At 36.9% G+C, this 21,156-nt stretch overlaps 1 protein-coding gene across 1 annotated transcript in view; it reads right to left on the minus strand.

The window, feature by feature from the left end:
- The window catches only part of gpm6ab (glycoprotein M6Ab), a 76,792-nt gene extending 56,175 nt beyond the window's left edge, over window positions 1-20,617 (minus strand). The window contains exon 1 of the mRNA XM_015345797.2: window positions 20,469-20,617. Within this exon, the coding sequence (XP_015201283.1) occupies window positions 20,469-20,472 (4 nt within the window). The 5' untranslated portion in view covers window positions 20,473-20,617. The remainder of the gene's footprint in view (window positions 1-20,468) is intronic.
- Between the last annotated feature and the right edge of the window lie 539 nt (window positions 20,618-21,156).

A 21,156-nucleotide genomic window follows, 5' to 3' on the forward strand; every position in this document is an offset into this window, starting at 1 on the left:
TTTGAACTACACTTGTCTGCACCAGCACCAATATATGGAGTATACTGTATATGAACATACTGTTACTCAATAATGTAATGTTTTATCTTATTGTTTCATTTGCTTCCCATTAAATTCTCTGTGTTGAAAATACCTGTGCACTGAACCTGCTTTGATGGTTTGTAAACTAATCCGAATTACAGCAGGTCCCTGAACCCCTATGCCTGTGTTGAACCAGGAACCCTCTGGTTTTCATTAAGTCCTCTCCTGAGCTCTCACTGAATGCACTTTACCCAGAATTATATTAGACTGAGGCTTGTGTGAATACTCCGTACCCTCTTTCATTTTACATCTGCTTGTGTCGCCGTGTAAAACTAACACAAGATAAAAGGTAAGTCCCGCTTAACTATCTTCCAATAAATAACTGTGTGAGTCTTTACAATGTACAGTACAAGTCTTCTGCACATGCAGAAGATGTGCTGTGCTGTCTCTGCAACTGGAGAGGCTGGTCTCAATGGTAAACCGATCTCAACATTTTCCTTCACTTACTCCATCCAAATATACCTGACTTAGATATAACCCCACCCCCACCACAAAACAAATGCTCAGTAGCGCTTTTGTCTGTCAAGCATGTGTAGAGAATGATGGCCTCATCTCTCCCACATTGCAAGAGTAACTTCTGCTCAAACTTGCTATGACATGTGCTACTGTATATCCTCCTTTCCCAGGAACAGTAATCCAAACAATTACATTGCATCAGATCAAATGAATATGTGCACCTGTGACTTAAAGAACTACTGTATTTACTGTTGCTATGTACTGTAGCAGGACTGTATTTATTCATTTTTGTGTTATTTTTCAGGCTGGCCACAATATCAAACAGTATCACTGCGATGGTCAACAGTCAACACTGGTATCATCCTGGTTCTCAGGTTAATAACAGTCAGGCAGCTGTTAAAATTATTTATTATCTTCTGCATTTTAAGAAGTGTAGCTGTTTCATGTGTTGTAAGTTTAACTGGACTTCAACACATCTGAAAATACACATTTCCCCAAGTCATTTTAAGATTAAAATTCAGTTTCAATTTCAGATACCTGAATTGACTGTAAATGCAATCTGATAATTGCTTTTCCAAAATATTCAGTCTAAAAAGACACCACCTTTGCAGAATTATTACTTCCTAATAGATCTATCTATACAACTGTACTGTATATCAATACTAATGGATTTCTGCCAATGTATCTTGGGTGATTATTTTGGGCCTATCACTCCAAAATTCCAATTCCATCCCAAAATGAATTACAAATACCCAAGCCTCTGATTTAACAGGATCTTCAATATTGTTCTTTTTCATTGTAAATATAATAACATGTAAAGCCAGTGAACTCAATACAATAAAAAACTGCATGAAGCATAGAATGGTTTGGTTTAATACAACAATGAGTCAATTAAATCTAGACTTTATTATCAATGTTAACAAAATATGTGATGTGACCTAGTTTTTGTGAATTACTGAGCCATCAGATACCTACTTAATAAATGTAGCATTTATAATACACATTAATTATTATATGCAATACAGGATATGCAAAACCCAAATTAAATACAACTAAATATATTCTAGTTTTTATACAGGTTTGAGATGTTTATGCTACTCTTTTTTGTTCTGATATTGTTCTGGAGAAACTAAACTGGTCTTCTAGACACACATTAGTTAACAGTATGGCACTTCTATTTTAACAGAGAACAGTTATCCTTCACTTGAAAATGGATGGCATTGCAAGAAAATATTCATTTATTTGTCCTTATATCTTAACAGCTAAAATAGATTTGCAAAAAACATCTGTTTTATATCACCACCATCTCCCCACAACATGCATAGATCTAACACCAGTGTAGCTGTATCTCTATAGTATACTGTATAGGCACAGGATTAGGAGTTCACTTCCATTCCACATGCTTTTGCAGCAGGCTAAAACTGAGGTCAACAGGCTATAGCAAACCCCATAGGTCTTTTCCTCTGAATGTGAAGTAACCTATACAATCTTGTTGATAGCTGCCAAGCACCTACCGTACCAGCTCTCCTGTGATCTGCTCACAAAACTCTTTAATACAACACACACATTGGCTTCACTGCAGAGTGCCCAAAGGGCCTTTTGATATTGAAGAGCTCACAGTCATCACTTTCAATTCACATTCAGTATGTTCACAGAAATTAGCTGAGGGAATTGAATGTGTTATTTTTACCTAGCCTCATACCAAATATTATTTGCTACAGCTACGGCATATCTGTTACTGTCATTTTATTTCCATCCTAGATGAATGGTTATTCTAAAGCAAGGATAACCTGAAACATTTATTAAGAACGATGCACAAGAGATGAGGACATGTTACAGTATATTGCCTTTCACATCTTGAGGAAGGCTGATGTATTTCGAGTGCATCAGCACGAAGACTAGAGTGGCATGGTATTTAGTGACAGAATACTGCACTGTGAGTATTAGAGACTAAACAGCCTCTCCATTTTTTTATTTAGGCTAGACACAAAGCAAATTACAAGCTAAAAGTCTCAGAATTGGCATTATGTTGAGTTTTATTAACAAGTGGTCTCAACATAAAGATGTAACTTTACATTATCTGTATCCAGACCACAAACTTGTCTAATATGGTAAAAATATGGTGACTTCAATTTATGAAAACAGTTCAAGATACATAAAGCACTAGAAAATAACACATGCAATACATAATAGAAGTAAAGGAGGAATATTATACACAGCAAATTGACTTGGTAAAACCAAAAGTAGTAAATTATACATTAAAAAAGCTTCAGCGAAAAGAATGGTTTTCTAAATGTCAGCAGTTGGCCTAATGGTCTAACTTTTTAAAGCTCCGTTTAAAAATCAGGAAGCTGTCGCTTCTAGTTATCGCACAATGTGCACAAATCTGGACATACTGCCTATTCAGGACCTTAGGAGATAAATAAGGTACAGTATTGTGTTAGCCTAATGTTAATTCAATAAAGACATGCTTTTCAGCATCAAAGATATAGAAAGAGACCTGCTGTAACCAAGCAATGTTACGCATGTGGAAGGAAGGTTCCCTAACCCTAGTGATGTTCATGACATACTTTGAAGAATAACTGTGATGAAGAGCTTTCGCACACTCTTGTCGTAAAGTCTCTGATGAGGTCTATCATCTCTCCGACTCATTATTTATTTTCCAGTCCTTTTACTTTTTTTTAGCGAAAACTATACAGTAGTTGCAATGTATTATTATTTATTCAATGACTTGTCTTCCTCTTTCATACGCTGTTTTTTTAAGACCATGTGAGCAAAAAATGTGTATTTTCATAACGTCTGTGGCTACCCCGTGACTTACTGCCAGGTGGTTTAGTCACATAAAAATAATTAATAATAATAATAATAATAATAATTGCTTACACTTACTGTATATAATGCTTTTCTGGACACTCCACTTAAAACACTTTACAGGTAATGAGGACTCCCCTCCACCAACACCAATGTGCAGCCCCACCTAGATGATGCACTAGTACAGTATGCTCCCCACACACCAGCTCTCAGTGGGGAGAAAAACATAATTTATAGATGGGGATTATTAGGAGGCCATGATTGATAAAGGTCAATAGGAAATTTGGCCGGGACACCAGGGTTACACCCTTACTCTTTTTGAGAAACGCCCTGGGATTTTTAACCCCCACTAACATCTCTTCCAGCACCTCTTCCAGCAGCAACCTTTTCCCAAGAAGTCTCCCATCCAGGTACTGACCAGGCTCCACCTGCTTAGCTTGAGTGGGTTGCCAGTTGTGAGCTGCAGAGTGATATGGCTGCTGGCAATATACAGGCTTAAAAGTAACAACAAGGCTTAGAACTGCTGTCAAGGTTTGATTTCAGTACTGCCAAAAAAACTCACCACCACTGATGCTGAAGGTCTACTAGTCTTGTTTAAGGTTTGTTGCATATTAAAATCGGACAGACAACCGTGAAGTACAGAAACCGCAAGCAGTAGTATCTGATTTGGTCTGCAAGTAAAACTGAAAATCATCATCATAGCAGTCCTACAGTATCTATCATGGTGAATAATCTGACCAAGTGGCAACATGTAAATCAATCCATAATGGTCCCAGCAAAGAACCTGTGGAACATCAGCAGATTAAACACCACAATATTTAGGAACTGGGCTGTTAGTTAATCGGGAGCCAGACCAATAAAAGGAAGTATACAGTATCCCAAGATAAATATTTTGTAGGCCACAGGAGAATTGAGAGGGGAATTCTATGTGGCTAAGAGTCAGAAGCCATCAGCAAATCATTAGTTACCTTAACAATGGCTGCTTCAGCAAAAACCATCCTACAGGCTCCCCTGCCTTGAATTTAGTAGACACCAAACCCTTATAACTGGGAATAAGGTAACTCTGAAGTGCCAGAATAGATCCTGCACATAATAAATCAGACAGCTCCAGTGTAAGAAATATCGACTGCTTTTGCTAACCTCTGGTTCTTAACATAAAATAATATGACACTTTATGATAAATACTGAATGCACGCATCACATGAAGTGAAATCTTACAAATTCATTTTCTCAAAACTGCAAAATCATACTGTCACACAGCATATCTGGTCCCGACTGCACTGCTATCTACTGTCATTATTAGTGATTTTGCCATTGGTAATGAAAGGATTGCTAATTTTATCATCACAAAGATGACGACTTTACATTATAATATATGTTATTAATGATATCCGTCAGTGAGAAGAAAGGGCTCAGACTCCTTAACTGCAGTCTTACTTTACATCGCTTTCATTTTTAGTTTGCTTGCAACAGAAATTAAAAATACCTTACATACTGTACCTCCTGTACCTCGCATCTCCACTTGTCAAAGTAAAGCAGAAGAAACAAAATAACCCATACTGAAATAAACAGAGCGAAAGCTAATATGAACATGTTTGTTTGAATATTTAAAACACAACAATTACAAAAGATTTATTCATATTTTGAATAATAAAATGTATTCTAATTAAAAATATTTAAGATATAAAAACACATTTATAGCTTTATAGCTGCTAAAACCGCTTAAAAGGTTAGTGTCATCAGTACCTTTGTACCAGTACTTTATTTGTCAGTAAACTATTTCACATACATTTTTCTCCATCTGATGGAGACTAAATTAACTACGGAAACATATTAACTTTAGAACCAGGTGAAACATTTACTGTAACTGCAGTCAAATCCAAGCATCTGCACAGAACTTCTTCTCATTGTGGTAGGGGTGACCCCAGCCCTATGGAGGGCACAAAGGGTGCTTCTGATCATGCCACTCAGGTGTACCCCACCATGCAGACTTGGAATAGTACTGGCAGGGTTCGCAGAGGGGGACTACTCTAGTATAAGAGTCTGTTCTTTGTGCCCTTGGAATACGAAAGTGCATTTAATGACGTGCACAGTCGCTCCACAGGGACGTTGTTCAAGAGCCCATTTCACTTTCAATGGGGAGGAAGGGAAGGGGAGATTTTTGAAAGGGGAAAGAGCAGGATTTGATATGAGACCCAGAACTCTCAGTTATGCACAGCACTACTGTGCTACTCCTACAGTACATGCTGCCAGTGAGCTTAGAAGTGTTTCAACAGCATTTGATATAGCACTTATTGGAAATTGTTTAAAATCGGATCATACTGTATGTCCAGTAAGTTGACCACAAGCCTGCCTAGAGGCCATTTTTATTCTCCCACTTTTTGCTTGCTGTTTTGTTTTTGTCTTGTCTGACACATCAGGATCAAAGTAAGCATCTTAGCCTGAATCGTTCTAAAAGAAGAAGAAATTGAGGGAATTGGTTTCTCCTGAACTCACTAAAGGGAGTACTCAGCTGGAGCAGAGGGCACAGTTGACAAACACTGAGACCGAGGCATTTGCTCCAATCGGTGCAGAAATAACTGCTGAGATGTCAATGAATAGCACAATGCCAAAGATGTCAATGAATGTTGTATTCAGCAAGTGATCTTGATCCTGGACTTGCATCAGGTGAAGAAAGGGAATACAAAAAGGTACTTAAAACTCACGCAGCAATGTTGTTTGAAATGCAAGGTTACTGAGCTGAAGGAACACTGAAGCACCATTTATGCAACACAACAATCTGGGCAGTTCCCTAAAAATCACAATCCCTTTGTAGTTTCCAAACTTTTTTTGGCACAGAGGGATGGTGCCTGCTCTGCAGATGATATGGCAAATACATGCAGATTATTCTTATGAAGGGCTTGTTTTCAAACCTCCCTGACATGCTCATAGATAATTGCTTTGGAAAGAAAACAGGCCATCCGGGCTCAGTCTGCATTTTACACAGTTTATAAAATAGCACATGTGCAGTACAGACGTGCCTTTGCAGAAGTGAGGAAATCACTGAGCAAAGCTGATCCACCTTTCCGTGTGTACCTCACATGGCTCAAGTTGGGGCGCTGGACAGTGTCTGGTTCGTTTGGAGCAGAAAGCTGAGGAACGCATTAGATTTGAAGCATTCACTTTTTCAGATCTGATGGAATATGCAGAACACCTTTTTTTTTCAAGGAAACTGGAGGTCTCTGCAGCATTCATGCCTTTGTTATGGCACTGCATACGATGTTGCCTTTCCCCCTACATCATGCATGCAGCCACAGATATTGCCATAAAAAAACGATCTCCATAATATCTCCATCCCCTTGATAAAATGAATAGTTATTCATTTTAGTTCTATGAGGCCTCTTTTAGCCCCTTCAAGGAACTGGAAAATATTTAAAATTCACATGGAGAAGAAGCAACCATGCATTAAATTCTCCATTTTGCAATTTGGAAGATCTGCAGGGACCTGGCTCTTGAAGTCTAAATGCTCTATATACTGATTTGATTCATTATCAAATAATGTTGGGACTAAACCAGACTGCTGTATCTTGGCACCCACTGATTGGACTTTCATATAAACATTACAGTCTGGTGTACCCCAATGTACATTACCTTTTAGGCATTTTAGTCCAGTAATTGCACAATACATTATGACTGGGCAGTTAGTGGAAGGACATAATTAAAACATCTATATAATTCATTCTCCATTCTGTGAAAGACTAGCAAGCCCTGTCAAATGTTAAAAACATTATCCGAGGATATGGGTTTGCCACAGAATCTTTGATACTGTAGTTCACAGACGAGCAAACGTATTTCACTGAATGTACTTTGCTTATTTACCATTGAAACACATCCTGACATAACTTTAAAATATTCAATATTGATATACTGACAATGACTCTGCAGTAGCCATTGTTAGTGTTTACAGATACTGTAATGATTTTTTTATTATACAGTTTGTTAGATAACAACCTTCTTTTACTTCTTGTAAAAACTTGTCAATACAAAATTGAATCTACACCAATCCTTCTTGGATTAACCATTAATAAATATTTTAGTATGTGCGTGTCTGCAGAACAGTATGATACAAATTAATAGATTGAAAAGACAGATAAAATTCATTAATTATGAATACATATTTCCACTTACTAGAAATAGGGAACAATATTCCATTCTAATCCCAGGCCATGAATAGAAACACCTCCCTCAGGCATCATTTCTGTGTTTTCCTGCTGTGTACAGTAGGTTCTGCTATACAAAAGCGTAGATACAAATTGTATTGAAAACTGATTTATGTAGCGAAGCAAATGTATGAAACATTACATATGAAACAGGCCTGGAAAACCAATATCCATTAAAACATGTGCACTCAATTGCGTGCTGTAAGCATGTGCTAGAAAGATGAAGAAGTATGCCCAGACCAACACCAGGACGAGCTACTGTGTTCAGACTGCATTGAACTTGACACCTGAACGACTTTAAGAGGAAGCTATCCCTTAGCCTTACATTCTGAGTGGCTTCTAGGTCCTTATTGGTTTAGGACTTTATACTATGCTTTGCTAATGAATTATTTTTGCAAATTGTAAATAAATTAAATATCTGATTAAAGGGCCCCAGAATCAATTATGTTACACACAGTCTGTCACTACACATCTGGAGGTTTGTTGAGGTGGTAAAAAGCATTGGGTCCCTTTCAATTCATCAGTTAAAAAAAAAAAGAGCGATTAGACCCGTCAAGGTTCTTGCTCAGAGCACAGTCTGAGCACCATGGGGTTCGTTAATTCGAACTTGGTCATTAAATGACAGCGATCAGGACTCCTGGGCTTCTCTGGGATTTTTGCCAATTGCCCTCTGACGTGACTTGCCAGGCACCTGCAGACCTGCCGTGAAATAAATCACTTGACTAAATAAGTCAAGAGATGACTATCTGGTCGTGAAAAATGTATTCATTTAAAGTTAGACCAATTAGATGAATGGATTATTCGTCTAACTGTGATATACACAGGTGACTTTTACTGTTTCATAATGAAACAGCTGATTTGGAAAAGGTAATGAGGTGATTGAAACTGCTGAAAGTCCCGCCTTTTGAAAATCAAATAAGAACACAATGCCATGAGGCAACACTTTCAGTAAACTTGCCAGCAGTGCAGCCAAGTCATTTTTAGCTGTGGATCATGGTCCTGTGTCGAACACCCTGATGGATGTCCATGGGTCCTGTGCAGATGTGCAGAATGACAGGCTAGTTGTTGCATCCAACTACCAATTAATGGAGAGATCCATTTGAGATGGCCTAGCCACAACAGAGCTTTACTTTATGTGATGAATGGCAACCTGACTGCACTGAGCTACATGTATCAAGGTCTGGGACCTCACTTGTGACTTATCCTAGGGCCTTATCCTGATGCCACGGCAGACATCTTCCTGCTGGTTGTAACAGCAGCTTTCTTTGCCAGATGAAGTGTGAGCAGGGGCATGCGGTCCTTTACAAAAGTACTCAGAGCCATGCCTTTTCTGGCTTTAAAGCTTGCAGTCATGACACTTTGAAGTAGGAATTAACATCTGTTTTAAGCACCACATATTCTATTCATTCAAAGCAAAAAAACAAAGGGGTAAATACAGTACATATGGTATTTGACACGAAAGAAAAAACAGAAAAGCTATGATCCTTTGCTGACTCCAATCCATTGCTGTAGAATACCAAAATTAATTTAGGTTAGTTGATTGGCCTCTGTCTGTGTGCAATAATAGGATTTTTCATGCTTTCAGAACAAAAAACCTGTCTGTGTGAGGTTCCTTGGTCCGGTAGTGTATTTCAAACAAAGATGCAAACACGAAGACTATCCTGTCCTGCTTTGAAAGCATCCAAGTTATTGAAATGAACAGATCAGGAAAAGGGTAAAACAAGTCTCTTATTATCCCGGTGTGGACAATCTACTCTATCATCATGGAATGGAACTACAGACTTCAATGGCTGAGATGGGAGAATCCTCAAGCAACGTGAAATCTTGAGCATATCTGCCAGGAAAAACTAGCTTTTTTTTTTTTTTTTTTTTGCTGGTGTGCAAAGTGGTAGAGATTTAACCAAAAGGGCATATTTGCATCTAAAGTTGCTTCTACCAAATAGTGAATTCTAAATAGTGGGTCTAAATACTTAAGCAATACTTAAGTATACTTACCACAAGAATTGTTCATGTTTTGACTTAAGTATTAAGTTACAAAAATGTGCATGCATCCAAAAGTAGACACCATAAGAAAGGTCTTAATATTTCTGTGAGGCACTATACAGTACTTGTGCAGGCTCCCTGTGGGGCATGGGACAGAATCCCACAAGATGGCGTCTACAACCTGGTGCAAAGCAAGTGTCACAGATGTACAGTTTGTAATGCTTCCAACAGTAGCCACACATGCTATTATCCTGTCAGTTTCACAGTAGACCTCCCATTGAGGACAAATGTTAATCACCATAATGATTTTACCTACTGTACATCTGTTCAATATCAGTACACATGCCACCAAAAAGATCAACATTTCCTAATACAGTACCTTTGCAAATCTGTTGCAGTCTTTTATGTTCCCACACATAGTATAAGACAAGTATTTAATGATACAGATATAATGCAAATAAAATATTAAATCAGATCCTAACATACTGTATTTCACTTTTTTATTAACTAGATTTGTAGGCTTACGGTAATTGTTTGTAATGCAACAACCTATACTGATTTTTTTCCAACTACAACATAAACAGCTAAAACACAATAATGGTATTACCCTCCATCCAGCAATAACCCCCTCCCATAAAACAATTTGATAACTACAGGCTAAAGATCACAGATTCCATTCCCAGCTGTGCTACCTATCACCAATGAGTATAACGTGTGCCAGTAGGGAATGATACAGAACATATATTTAACATCAATGTCTCCTGCCCATGACCCATATTAGCAAATAAAATGATCACTGCCAATAAAATCAAGCTCAGAGTCATGGAGTTAAGAACTCCATTCTAAGATATGATAACCATAATTCACATGTTAATTATAATAAGGAAATGACTTGCTTATGACATACTGTACTGTTAAGTTTACATTGAATAACATTTTATATTAATACTGTATATTATGAAATGTTGCCAAGCTCCATTTGATTATTTAGAGGTTTCGAGAATGCACATTCATGTAATAATAATAACTGCTTACACTTATATAGCGCTTTTCTGGACACTCCATTCAAAGGGTTTTACGGGTAATGGGGACTCCCCTCCACCACCACCAGTGTGCAGCTACACCTGGATGATGCGACGGCAGCCATAGTGCACCGGTACACTTCCCACACACCAGCCATCAGTGTGGAGAACAGAGCGATGAAGCCAGTTCATAGATGGGGATTATTAAGAGGCCATGAGTGGTAAGGGCCAATGGGAAATTTGGGTATACTGGGGCATTAGGATGCACACAGACAGCAGAGAGAGCGCCCCCTATTCCCCTACCATGTACTGTATGCCCATGGCAAGGAGTGGACTCTAAAATTTATGAATGGATGGATAAAATATTCTTTAGCTACAATAAATAATGAGGTTTTGAAGAACATTAACCAGGCATTAATTTACAGTATATCTTCATTACATTTCTAATTATGATGTTTCCAATTCACAGTTTATTTCAGAAACACGGGAACTGTTACAAGATTCTGAAAAATTATAAAATAAAAAGAAACCTGAAAAAGGTGCTGGTCACTATTTTCTGATATTACAATTATGATTTTCCCTGAATACAAGCCAAAGTGGTAACTTAGGGGAAATTCCAAACTAACCAACGCTGAAGAAAGATACAACTACTGTATATCAAAGCCAACCTAAGAAAAAGCACTGAATAGGACCATTCCTGAAAGCAATCTCATCACATGCTTCACTTACATAAGCAGTTCATCCATCAGTCAGGATCCATCTCACGCTGACAGAACAGAACACACCAACTTATGTCAAGACTCGATACTCGAATTACTCACTGCCCTTCCATTCATCAAGACAGCAAAGGAATGAGATTAGAGGATTTCCATACAGTAGGCACAATTACATTTTCATCAAAACGTGTCAACTCAAAAATAATCCGATGCAAAACAAATCAGACATGTTTTCATTAACTGACAAATTTAAATGGATGTTTATTCTTCTTTCTATGAAAAAGAGATGAGCATAAACCCTGTTATTATTTTTTTATGTCCCACAATGTGCTTTAAATTCAGCTACTGTTTGTGCTGTGTGCATTCTGGGATAGGGGTCTGATATATTCTCATATTTTGAAATGGCAACACTAGTTGTAACTGACTTTTTTCACCATCATAATAGACAATAGCAACATTTGCTCCAAATATAGTATTTCTTTGGAAGGCCAATGTTGGCAGCAAAGCCCTGAAGCTTTAATTTTAAGATTATGTTGTTTAACATCAAGCGTGTCATGAGACATTTAAGGTTACTAAGCAACGAGTGAACAGCAACTATTGTAACTGTAAAGAAGCACAGTTTAAAAAATGAAACAGCTAAAATTAGGAGCATTTAAGGCAAACACATGAGTAATTTGGCCATTTGTACACTGCATGTGTTGCATGTTTTATCTTCCAGTAAGAAAATGAACATTTTTATTGTATACTGTATGTGTAGTGCATACTGATGCATGAAAATGAAACTAGATAAAAAGAAAATCTTTACAAAATAATAACTATGAATAAATAACTCATAAAAACTCTGTAAATTAACAATATAAGCCTTTAATTTACATGTTACAATTCTGAGGCAAAGGTAAGCCAGCAGGTATAAACAAGAACTCCATTCAAAAGGTACAGAATATACTATTGTTTTACTCCCCTATAGAAGATTACTGTATTCTTCTATTGTTTATTGGTCTTTAATTCATAGCTTGAGGTATCAGTGTTATCAGAAAATGGTATCATGCTGTGATACACACACAAGGCCCAAGGAGCTGTTATGTAATGCTTTGCTCTTCTCATCCTGATAAAATACAGTAGAATTAAACTGTGGAAAAAATTTAAAAGACCAAATGCCCCTACCATGGGAATTTTTACTGATAACTTCTTACTAGCAGCTCATGTCATCCCTATCAAAGTATTGAACAGTGGGTAAGGATTGACCTTTAGCAATTGACACAGCAACATACAGTACACCAACAAATTCCATACCTTTATTTACAATACATTGTGACATTAAGGAGTCTCCATGTCCTGTTCTTTCATCAAAAGTTATTTGATTATGAGCTATGGAGAAATGATTCTTCATTAGTTAAGAAAATGACCAGAAAATGAATCAAATTAAAATAAAAGAAACAGTTACTTCATACAGAATCTGGAAACAAAGCTAGTCTTTCAACCACATACAGTATTATGGTTAATGGTGCAATTTAATGACTGAAAAAAAGATGGTCTTAGAAACAACTTGGTTTACAAGTAGCCTGCACAGAATGGCTAGGAATGAAAACTAAAATAATTTCCATTTCCTGAAAACACACTGCCTTTTCAGATTCCGTCTACCAGTGTGGATGCTTCGTGTGCATGAAAGACAAGAATACTAATTTCTGATGCTTCCTGTACAGAGAATGAAAAGATTGTCAGATGTGTTCAATTATATCTGTGCAATGAGACAGCCTTTAAAGATCCTGTGTGCTTTTAATTAGAATGGTTGACAATATACAGTACCCATGACTATCAGATAACCTTTTTAGATTATAAAGTATTTGAGATTATACTATACAGTTCACTGTAGTTAGTGTGACATTGCACGTACTCCAAAGATTTTTCCATCTATCTGCTGAATTACTTGTCTTGTGACTAGCTTTCCCAGTTAATAGAAGCACTCTTTCAGTGTCTCTTTTGCACTGCCTAGCACATTTCATACAACAACATGACATACAATAAAGGTTGCTGTAACATCAAAGCCAAATCTATAGCACCTAGCTCTTAGCAATAAATACACCCAAAATCAAATTCTTTGTATTTTTGTTGGTGCCTCCTTTCACAATTATACAAACAGAATCATAGTGCTTTTATGGACTATAGTATATTTCTCCCTCTTTTTGGTGGTTAGTTTTGTTACGGTTTTAATTAAATCTCAAAGTAACGATACACCCAGCATTAAATCACACAGTGCCCACTATATAAGCAAATCTCAGAGGTATGATAATATAATAACAGACGATGATGTGTGTTTTTATTTATAGCTCTGTTTCTGAGAATATTAATCATTTTCTTCCATCTGGATCAACAGGGAATAAGGCATCAACATAAACACAGTTTATCCCAACAGATGTTTAGTTCTCTCAAGTAGTGCTTCTCAAAAAGATTAAAGCATTACTCAGTCTTCATTATCGTTATTTAGTTTCCTTTTGAAGAAGTGAAAAGTCATCCCCCCTCCACCCCCGTCCCTTTTCATGAATGACGTTTAACTACTTTGAAGCCTTAAGAAAGCAATCGCCATTTCACTCATCTGAACTGACTACATGTCAAGCACTTTCCACAGATACTGAACAAAGTGCAATGTGAGTCATTTGAGTGACTTGCTGTTGGGACTACAGAAATAGTTTGCCTTTAAGGTCAGATTAAACTTTATGTTGAAGCCTATCAAAAGCACTGTGCTATTTTATTTTTAATGCCTTACTTCTTCCCAATTTAGGTACAATAAATCAGTTACCCTGGCACAACTGGCACAGCTCTGTGAATATCATCACCTTTAGTTTTAATCAAACTCTTAAAGAGAAAAATAACTGAAGTCATGTCATTTTATCGGCTGTCCTTCACAGTCCAGAACAACTGCCTTCCATGAACCTGAGGGAGACTAGTCTTAATCTTGATTTCTAACTTTGTTCGACTGTTGAAGAAAAGAAGCAGTTTTAAAACTACAAGCAAATAGTTCAATGCAAGAGCCATTTAACGAGGCAAACTAATAAAGTTCAAATGGAATGAAAACCAGAGTGGTACTCTGGGACCAGGACTGGGAAACACTACACAGAAAAAACACGGAAAACAAACAATAATGTGTACTGTGATGTTAGGGAACAGTTACAAAGCAGAGAACATGCAGAAATAACCCCTAATTCATACCTGGCTACAGTATAAAAAGAGAGGCTGATATGGACACACAACTGTGGCATATTTACAGAAATAATACCTTCTTCGAATGCCAGGCAGACATGCATGACCATGGTTTTCATGCTACTGTATCTTCTCAAGGCACAGTCAGTCACTCAGCTGGTCACCTACTGTATGGCTCCATATAAAACCACAGCACATTTCATTCGTGGATTCTACAAGGTCTACAACCAGGCAGACCATAATCTCAGGGAAGTCTAAGACCAGACAATTCTCTTGATGTTTTTTTATTTTAATTTGGTTGTTCTGTTTTCTTCAAAGGCCATTGGAAAAAATTCCATTTTTATTTCAAAAAGCTACCGACCCCTCAATAGTCTTGTGAAAAGGTGTTATCCTAAACCCTCTTTTACACTTTGCATCTTCCTGAATCCTGCTTCTGCCTGTTTAAAACCTACATGAACATATATACATTAAGCTCAGTTAAAGAACAGATTTCCAGTTACCAATTTTATGCTCAATGTTTTCTTGTTACTTTTCTGTTTTGAAAACGATTAATGGATTAAAGTTTAAAACGTGAGCTTTCACATTTCTTGCATTTATAGCAGCTCTACTAAAACATAATGGTTGTATTTTTCATAATCTGATATTCTTCCACCAGCTGTAACAATGTCTTTTATATTAAAATGTGGTCTGCACAATCCTATCTTACATGCTAAAGGAAAAGGAAAGCTACTGTATACAGCCTGGTTGCTATTCAATCTCTTTCTGTTTGCACTGCATTAAAATGTTTCATTTCTGAAAATGCCAGTACATCATCTTGAAATGAGGGAGTTAAGGAATTAGCTCAAAGAAAGCTTATTACTGGCTCTTGGTTAAGCATTAGAACGTAACCATGGGAACCATCTCTGGAGATGTGCTTTGTGAAACAGAAAACAGGAAACATACAGTAGGACACCTTATCAATTCCCATTTAAACATCTCACAATTCCCAAATACTATAGTTTAATTACTGTAACTTCTTACTTTATTTTAAGGTGCCTTTTTTATGAAGTAGGGATTTATACATATCTGGGTTTATTTAGATGATACTTATTCATTTAAAGAGTGCAAAGGAGGCACTTTAACTATGGCTTTGTAGCCATAAGACTCAGATCTTGAATTTTTGGTGGACATGTATACGTACAGTACGTGTTTCATTCTTCAAAAAGAACTCAAGGTGTTTTCTTCATTAAACATTTCTCATTAATCCCTCTATCCAGAAGGGATTTGTGCATATTTGCCAGAAATACAGCCGCTGAAAATTAACACTCTGAAAATTCAATTATTCTGGGGCTGCAGAACTTTTCTCTCATGGGGCTTTTCCATCCTAGGTTTAAACTACACACATACACTGAAGTACTTTGAGTTATTGTCCAAAAGCTTAATTGGCCTCATGTAATATTTAAGGACACAGTCAGGAACAAAGACAGAACCTTGCAGAAACAGGACTATATGAACTCAAAATAACATACACTGAAACTGACACAGGTGAAAGCACAGCTGCCAATAAACTATGAACAACAGGACAGATTAACATGCACAAATATCCAGCAAATACAATTAGATTTATTACACTTTTTTTTTTTTGGTGCATGTTTTTAAAATTAATTAATAATTCAATTCTGGATACAAAAAATGAATAAAACCAACAAATCTGACAAAACAGATTTCAAATTGGTTTGGTATATTATAGATTCTATAAGGACACAGTTTTAAAAAGATCTACAGTACAATACGTCCTTGTACTATTAAGAGAAACATGAAAATCTGACTGTCTCTGTGTTAATTTATCGTCTCATCTCAGTATTGCAATTCACAGAGAATTGAAATCCACTTTGGGGCTCTCAGAAGTTTATCAGATGAATGCCTAACTGGAAGGCACAGTATATTGGAGGTCTACACAAGCAGGTTCTCATTTTCCCCCTGTGGTACAGGAGTTGTAGTGGCCCTGTGATACAATCAAAAACACTGTACTGTTTAAGTGCCACATCTTAAAGTGTATACAGTAAATGTTACATGAGGAAAAATCAGAGTGCAGGATTTTGATGTTACCAAAGCAAAGCATTTTGACTGACATATTTTTGTTTTAAGAGTATTATCAAGTGTCAGGAACCATCTGAAAGAAGAATACAGTGTTCCAAAGTGTGCTTTATAGAAATGGGCTTTTATACACAGCCTTCAATACTTGTTAACATGCTGATTAATTAAGGAATGACTGCAAAAGGACTGTCACAAGTATCTATTTAGAATCTACAGACTCATCAAAAATTTCCATGATCACAACCCTCTCACAAGATCTCTGCAGTAACAAAAGATTTGTATTCACATTTATTCACAAAATAAAAACATTTTTAATGGGACAAATCCAAAACACACCAACTGCTAAGAAGCACAGATGATAAACTTGTATTCGTGGTGAAATACTCCAGGAAATATTTTAAAAGAAAAATACGTTAGCTCTAACGAGTCAGTTTCGGAGTACATTTTTCCAGAAGAAATTATTGCTCAGAAAATCTGACACTTGGAGAGTATTAAGCAAACCTAACATGAGAAAAAATAACCATGCTGCCAAAAGGCTTTTTAAAGTTTGGCATTGCTGCTTTACATTTCCTGTTGTTGAAACTGAATATTTGTACACTTATTGGAAGATGAAAATAACAAAAGAAAAAAAAGGCAATATCACGAACATGAGAACCATGTCTTTCGTATACAACCACTGTGCTGGGCAAAACATCAGCAGGGCTAGAAGATGTTACAATAGCAAGGCACATTTTTAAGGCTCAGTGCCAGACGTCTAGGCTTCACAGTATCAATTATGGTACTACTACCACCACTATGTAAAAGAGACAGAGAATAGGACTACAGTTTATATTTTCTCTTTTAAAGTCAGCCAAAGCTGTCCTGTGACTGAAATTAAGTTATGCACATTAATAGAAGCCCAGCCTTTAGTGTGAAAGAATTCTTACATAAACAGTGCAATACTTGTTGAAAATCTCAAAGGCTCTACACAACACAGAGAATAGGAGGGGGCACATATGCATAATGTAGCCTTTTACCTCTCATGTGACTTTCAGCATAAAATATGAAGCATATTGAAAATCTGGGAATAATGTATCTTATATGTCCAAGACGAGACATTTTAATTACAATGAAAGATGATCCACTGATGTTTTTAAGTAGCAGTTTAAAAAGTTGGCTTTCTGTTATTCCTAAGAGAGTTTCAAGTTCTAAATATATAATACAGTACATAACAGTAATGCGTAGGTAAAAATAGCAGCTTAAACCTTACATACTGTAAAAATCAAAAGTGGTTTTCATTTTAAGCCGTCAAATAATATCCAAGCCAAAGTGACAAACGATGAACATTGTGCCACTGATACCTTATTCATCAGTTGCTCTACCTACATTCCATATGGTAAAAAAAAAATTGATTAAAAACCTTTAAATGAACAAAGCAGACAGATATACAGTACAGGTATTTTCCCAGCATTATCAATATTACAGTTACAATGTACTTTACTCATGTTTTCATACTGTGGTACTTTATGATTCCCTTGACCAGGATTTACAGTATCTTCACTGACTTATTTTGATAAGCCATAGCTCAATAGCCCTGGACATAGAACATTTTCTGCTGTTAAGGAGAGTTCTCCTGGCAGCTTGTTGTTGTTCTTAGTCGGAATCCCCCAAAAAAGTCTGAAAAGATTAACTCTTCCATTAAGACTTGGTTTTGATACCCAGGATGAAAACAAATGTGGCAACTTTTTAACATCCTGTTAACATCCTGTTAACATCAAAACTTTGTAAAGGGTGATAAAACAATTATTATTACAATGCATTATGTCTTTATGACATACTGTGACTGCTCTATAAAAGCCAATTCATTTACTAATATATACAGTATCAGTGTCCTTGGGCAGCATGGCAAGACGACAGTTAGCACTGCTACTGTACTGTACCTCACACTTCCTAAATTGTGGGTACTGTTCCGGACTGTGGAAGTTTTACATGCTATTACTATGATAGAACAGATTAGATCCAGGTCCTCTGGTGTCTTTCGACCTCCCAAACCTCCTGTGCTGCCTCGATTAGTGTTTTTACATTGTTCCTGTGTGTGTGATCCCTGCAATGGTGCAATGGACTGGAGTCTTGGCTTGTGCCTTATTCTACTGCCACTCTCACCCGGAATAACCAGATTTCTGATACTGAAGGAATGGATCATCATCGTTACCAATGGTAGCACCAGCGTAATGATGCGCAAAAGGAAAGGAGAAACATTTCTTACTTTTACAAGTTCTGAAAACCAGTACATATATTAAAGAATAAATACATTTCTATCAACACAATGTATACAATTCACTGATCTGCTTTGTGACCCAAACTCTTTCTAAAGATTCCCCAGTGATCTTTTGTACTAGCTTGTTCATTAGTCGGCCTGCAGGATGGCAACTGCAAAACAAGCAATGCATCAGGAAATCTAAGGTTACTGTAACTTCCCTACATGCTGTAAGCTGGTCTACACAATTGCACTCAAGGTAAGACTGACAGGGACAGCCTCTCGTCTGCTTATGTAAGAATGAACATAGGGGAAGCGAACTTACTTTTTAGACCAGCCCTTTTCCTTCCCAAACACAACATTTTTAAAACTTTATGTAAGAATGCAGCACTTTGAAAGCCTGAAAAGGAGTAACCCTGCTACTGAAGTTAACTGTTTAAATCAATGTCGGTCTCCAACGGCGGATATCTGCCTATTCACTGGCGGTCTTACACAAAAATGACGTTTTTCAGTTTTGTTTGGTTGTGCGTCAAAGTAGAGCATGACTGAAAACGCGGCGATGCTCATTTATTACTTTACTGGCTACTTTAGAAAGCTCTTCAGAAAGGCGAACGATTTCTAAAAACGATTAAATCTGATTTTTTTTTACACTGAAATCAGTAAAGCACAGTGAAGACATTAAACCTACAGGAATCCACAACTAATAAAAGTAAAACAACTTTCATAATAAGGATGGCACACCAATTACTGTACTTTTTTACGTTTTTTTTCATTGAGATTGTCCATCGCGTTTCACCATCTCGTTCTTTAGCTTTCTACGGTTTTCTGCATTAATAATGACACTCCTGTTGTCACCTAAATCACGTTATTTTATGTGTAAGTCGTATATCAAGGAATGTTCTTCAACAAAACGGGAAATGCACGAACTGAATCCAGTCACAACCACGCACGATCTAAGAGACAACCAATGATAATCTGATTATCTGCTTTTAAAGTTAACCATTTATTCTGGACAGCGCAATAAAATCTCAAAAACCAACACAAGCTTATTAATTAAAATAATGTCCGGGGTCACGTGTCTCCAAAAGATTAATTACGCTAAATCTTAAAAAGTAATCTTGAATATTTTTTTTAACTTATTGCTATATTATACCACGAAGAAACGCAATACAATCAGTACGTCATAAACCAGACTTCCATGCAGATGTGTCCTTAATTCCACTTAGTATGATGTTAGTTTGACAGTACCTATTCACATGCACTGCTCGGTATGAGGACGGTTTTCGCCAGCACACCGTTTTAATACCATCTGCATTCATTTGGTGTATACTTTCAGATACAGGCCTTCTTAGACTCTCCAAACAGGACAATTAATAATCAATTTAGCCAAGCAAACATAATTAACTACAACGGCTCCCATGAGACACTGCAACTTGATTAAAAAAAAACTGAATAATACTCTGATTACCATTAGCAGAGTAACCCAAGGTAGTTTAAATCAAGTTTACCCACATTTTATTCCGTTTGATCATCTGCTTGGATTACTGATTAAACTTCGAAGTCAAGAAGTCTGAGGCTACAGGGCTTTACATAATGCGTCCTCTGGTAAAGAGAAGTTGGAATCCAGCCCATAAGATATCACAAATACTATCTCATTAAGTAACGCAACATAACTAAGAACACTACTCACCCATCTTAACAGCAACTTCTTCTTCTCCGAAACTTTTTTTTCCTGCCTTTTTTGTTACAGTTTTGCTTTATTGTAGAATCCTAACTTATTTGTTAGCGGCTTCAAATGGGTCGCTAACGCTCACTGTGGGAACACAGGACGTCACACAGACAAGAAGCAGGCGGAGTCCAGCGCCTCAAGGAACAGACGCTCACATAATTGCGTTTTTGTGTCAATGAAAGACTGATGAACACCAAAAAAAAAAAACTGTTCACCATTTTTGCAAATGTTGGCAACAACAGTATGAGAACTCGTCGGGGTTTAGGCTAACGATGCCTTGAAGCCTCAGTGGTCATTCTGTAGCTAAACGGTTGCTTTTTGTGTCATTAACATCAGCAAGTAGTATTTTTAATACAGTATTTGTCATGTATATTTTAGTAATAAAGATTCTAAAGAGGATTCAGATAGTTAGATATAAGAACATGCTAATATTATGAGAAATAGGTTCAAGTAGATAATTCACCGGCGATGTTTCGCCAAGTGTTATCTATCAAAACACGGACAATTCGCAACAACATTTAATAAAACAACAGCGCGAGCAATCACATGCAGCAAATGCCACTTGTAAGTATTCAAAAGTCAGCAGAATATCTAGAGGAAGACCTACAGTATGATTTCACAAACTACTTTTTGAAAGTTTAACAGATTG

This window comes from Lepisosteus oculatus, chromosome 1 (assembly GCF_040954835.1).
Source record: "Lepisosteus oculatus isolate fLepOcu1 chromosome 1, fLepOcu1.hap2, whole genome shotgun sequence".
Classification (NCBI taxonomy): domain Eukaryota; kingdom Metazoa; phylum Chordata; class Actinopteri; order Semionotiformes; family Lepisosteidae; genus Lepisosteus; species Lepisosteus oculatus.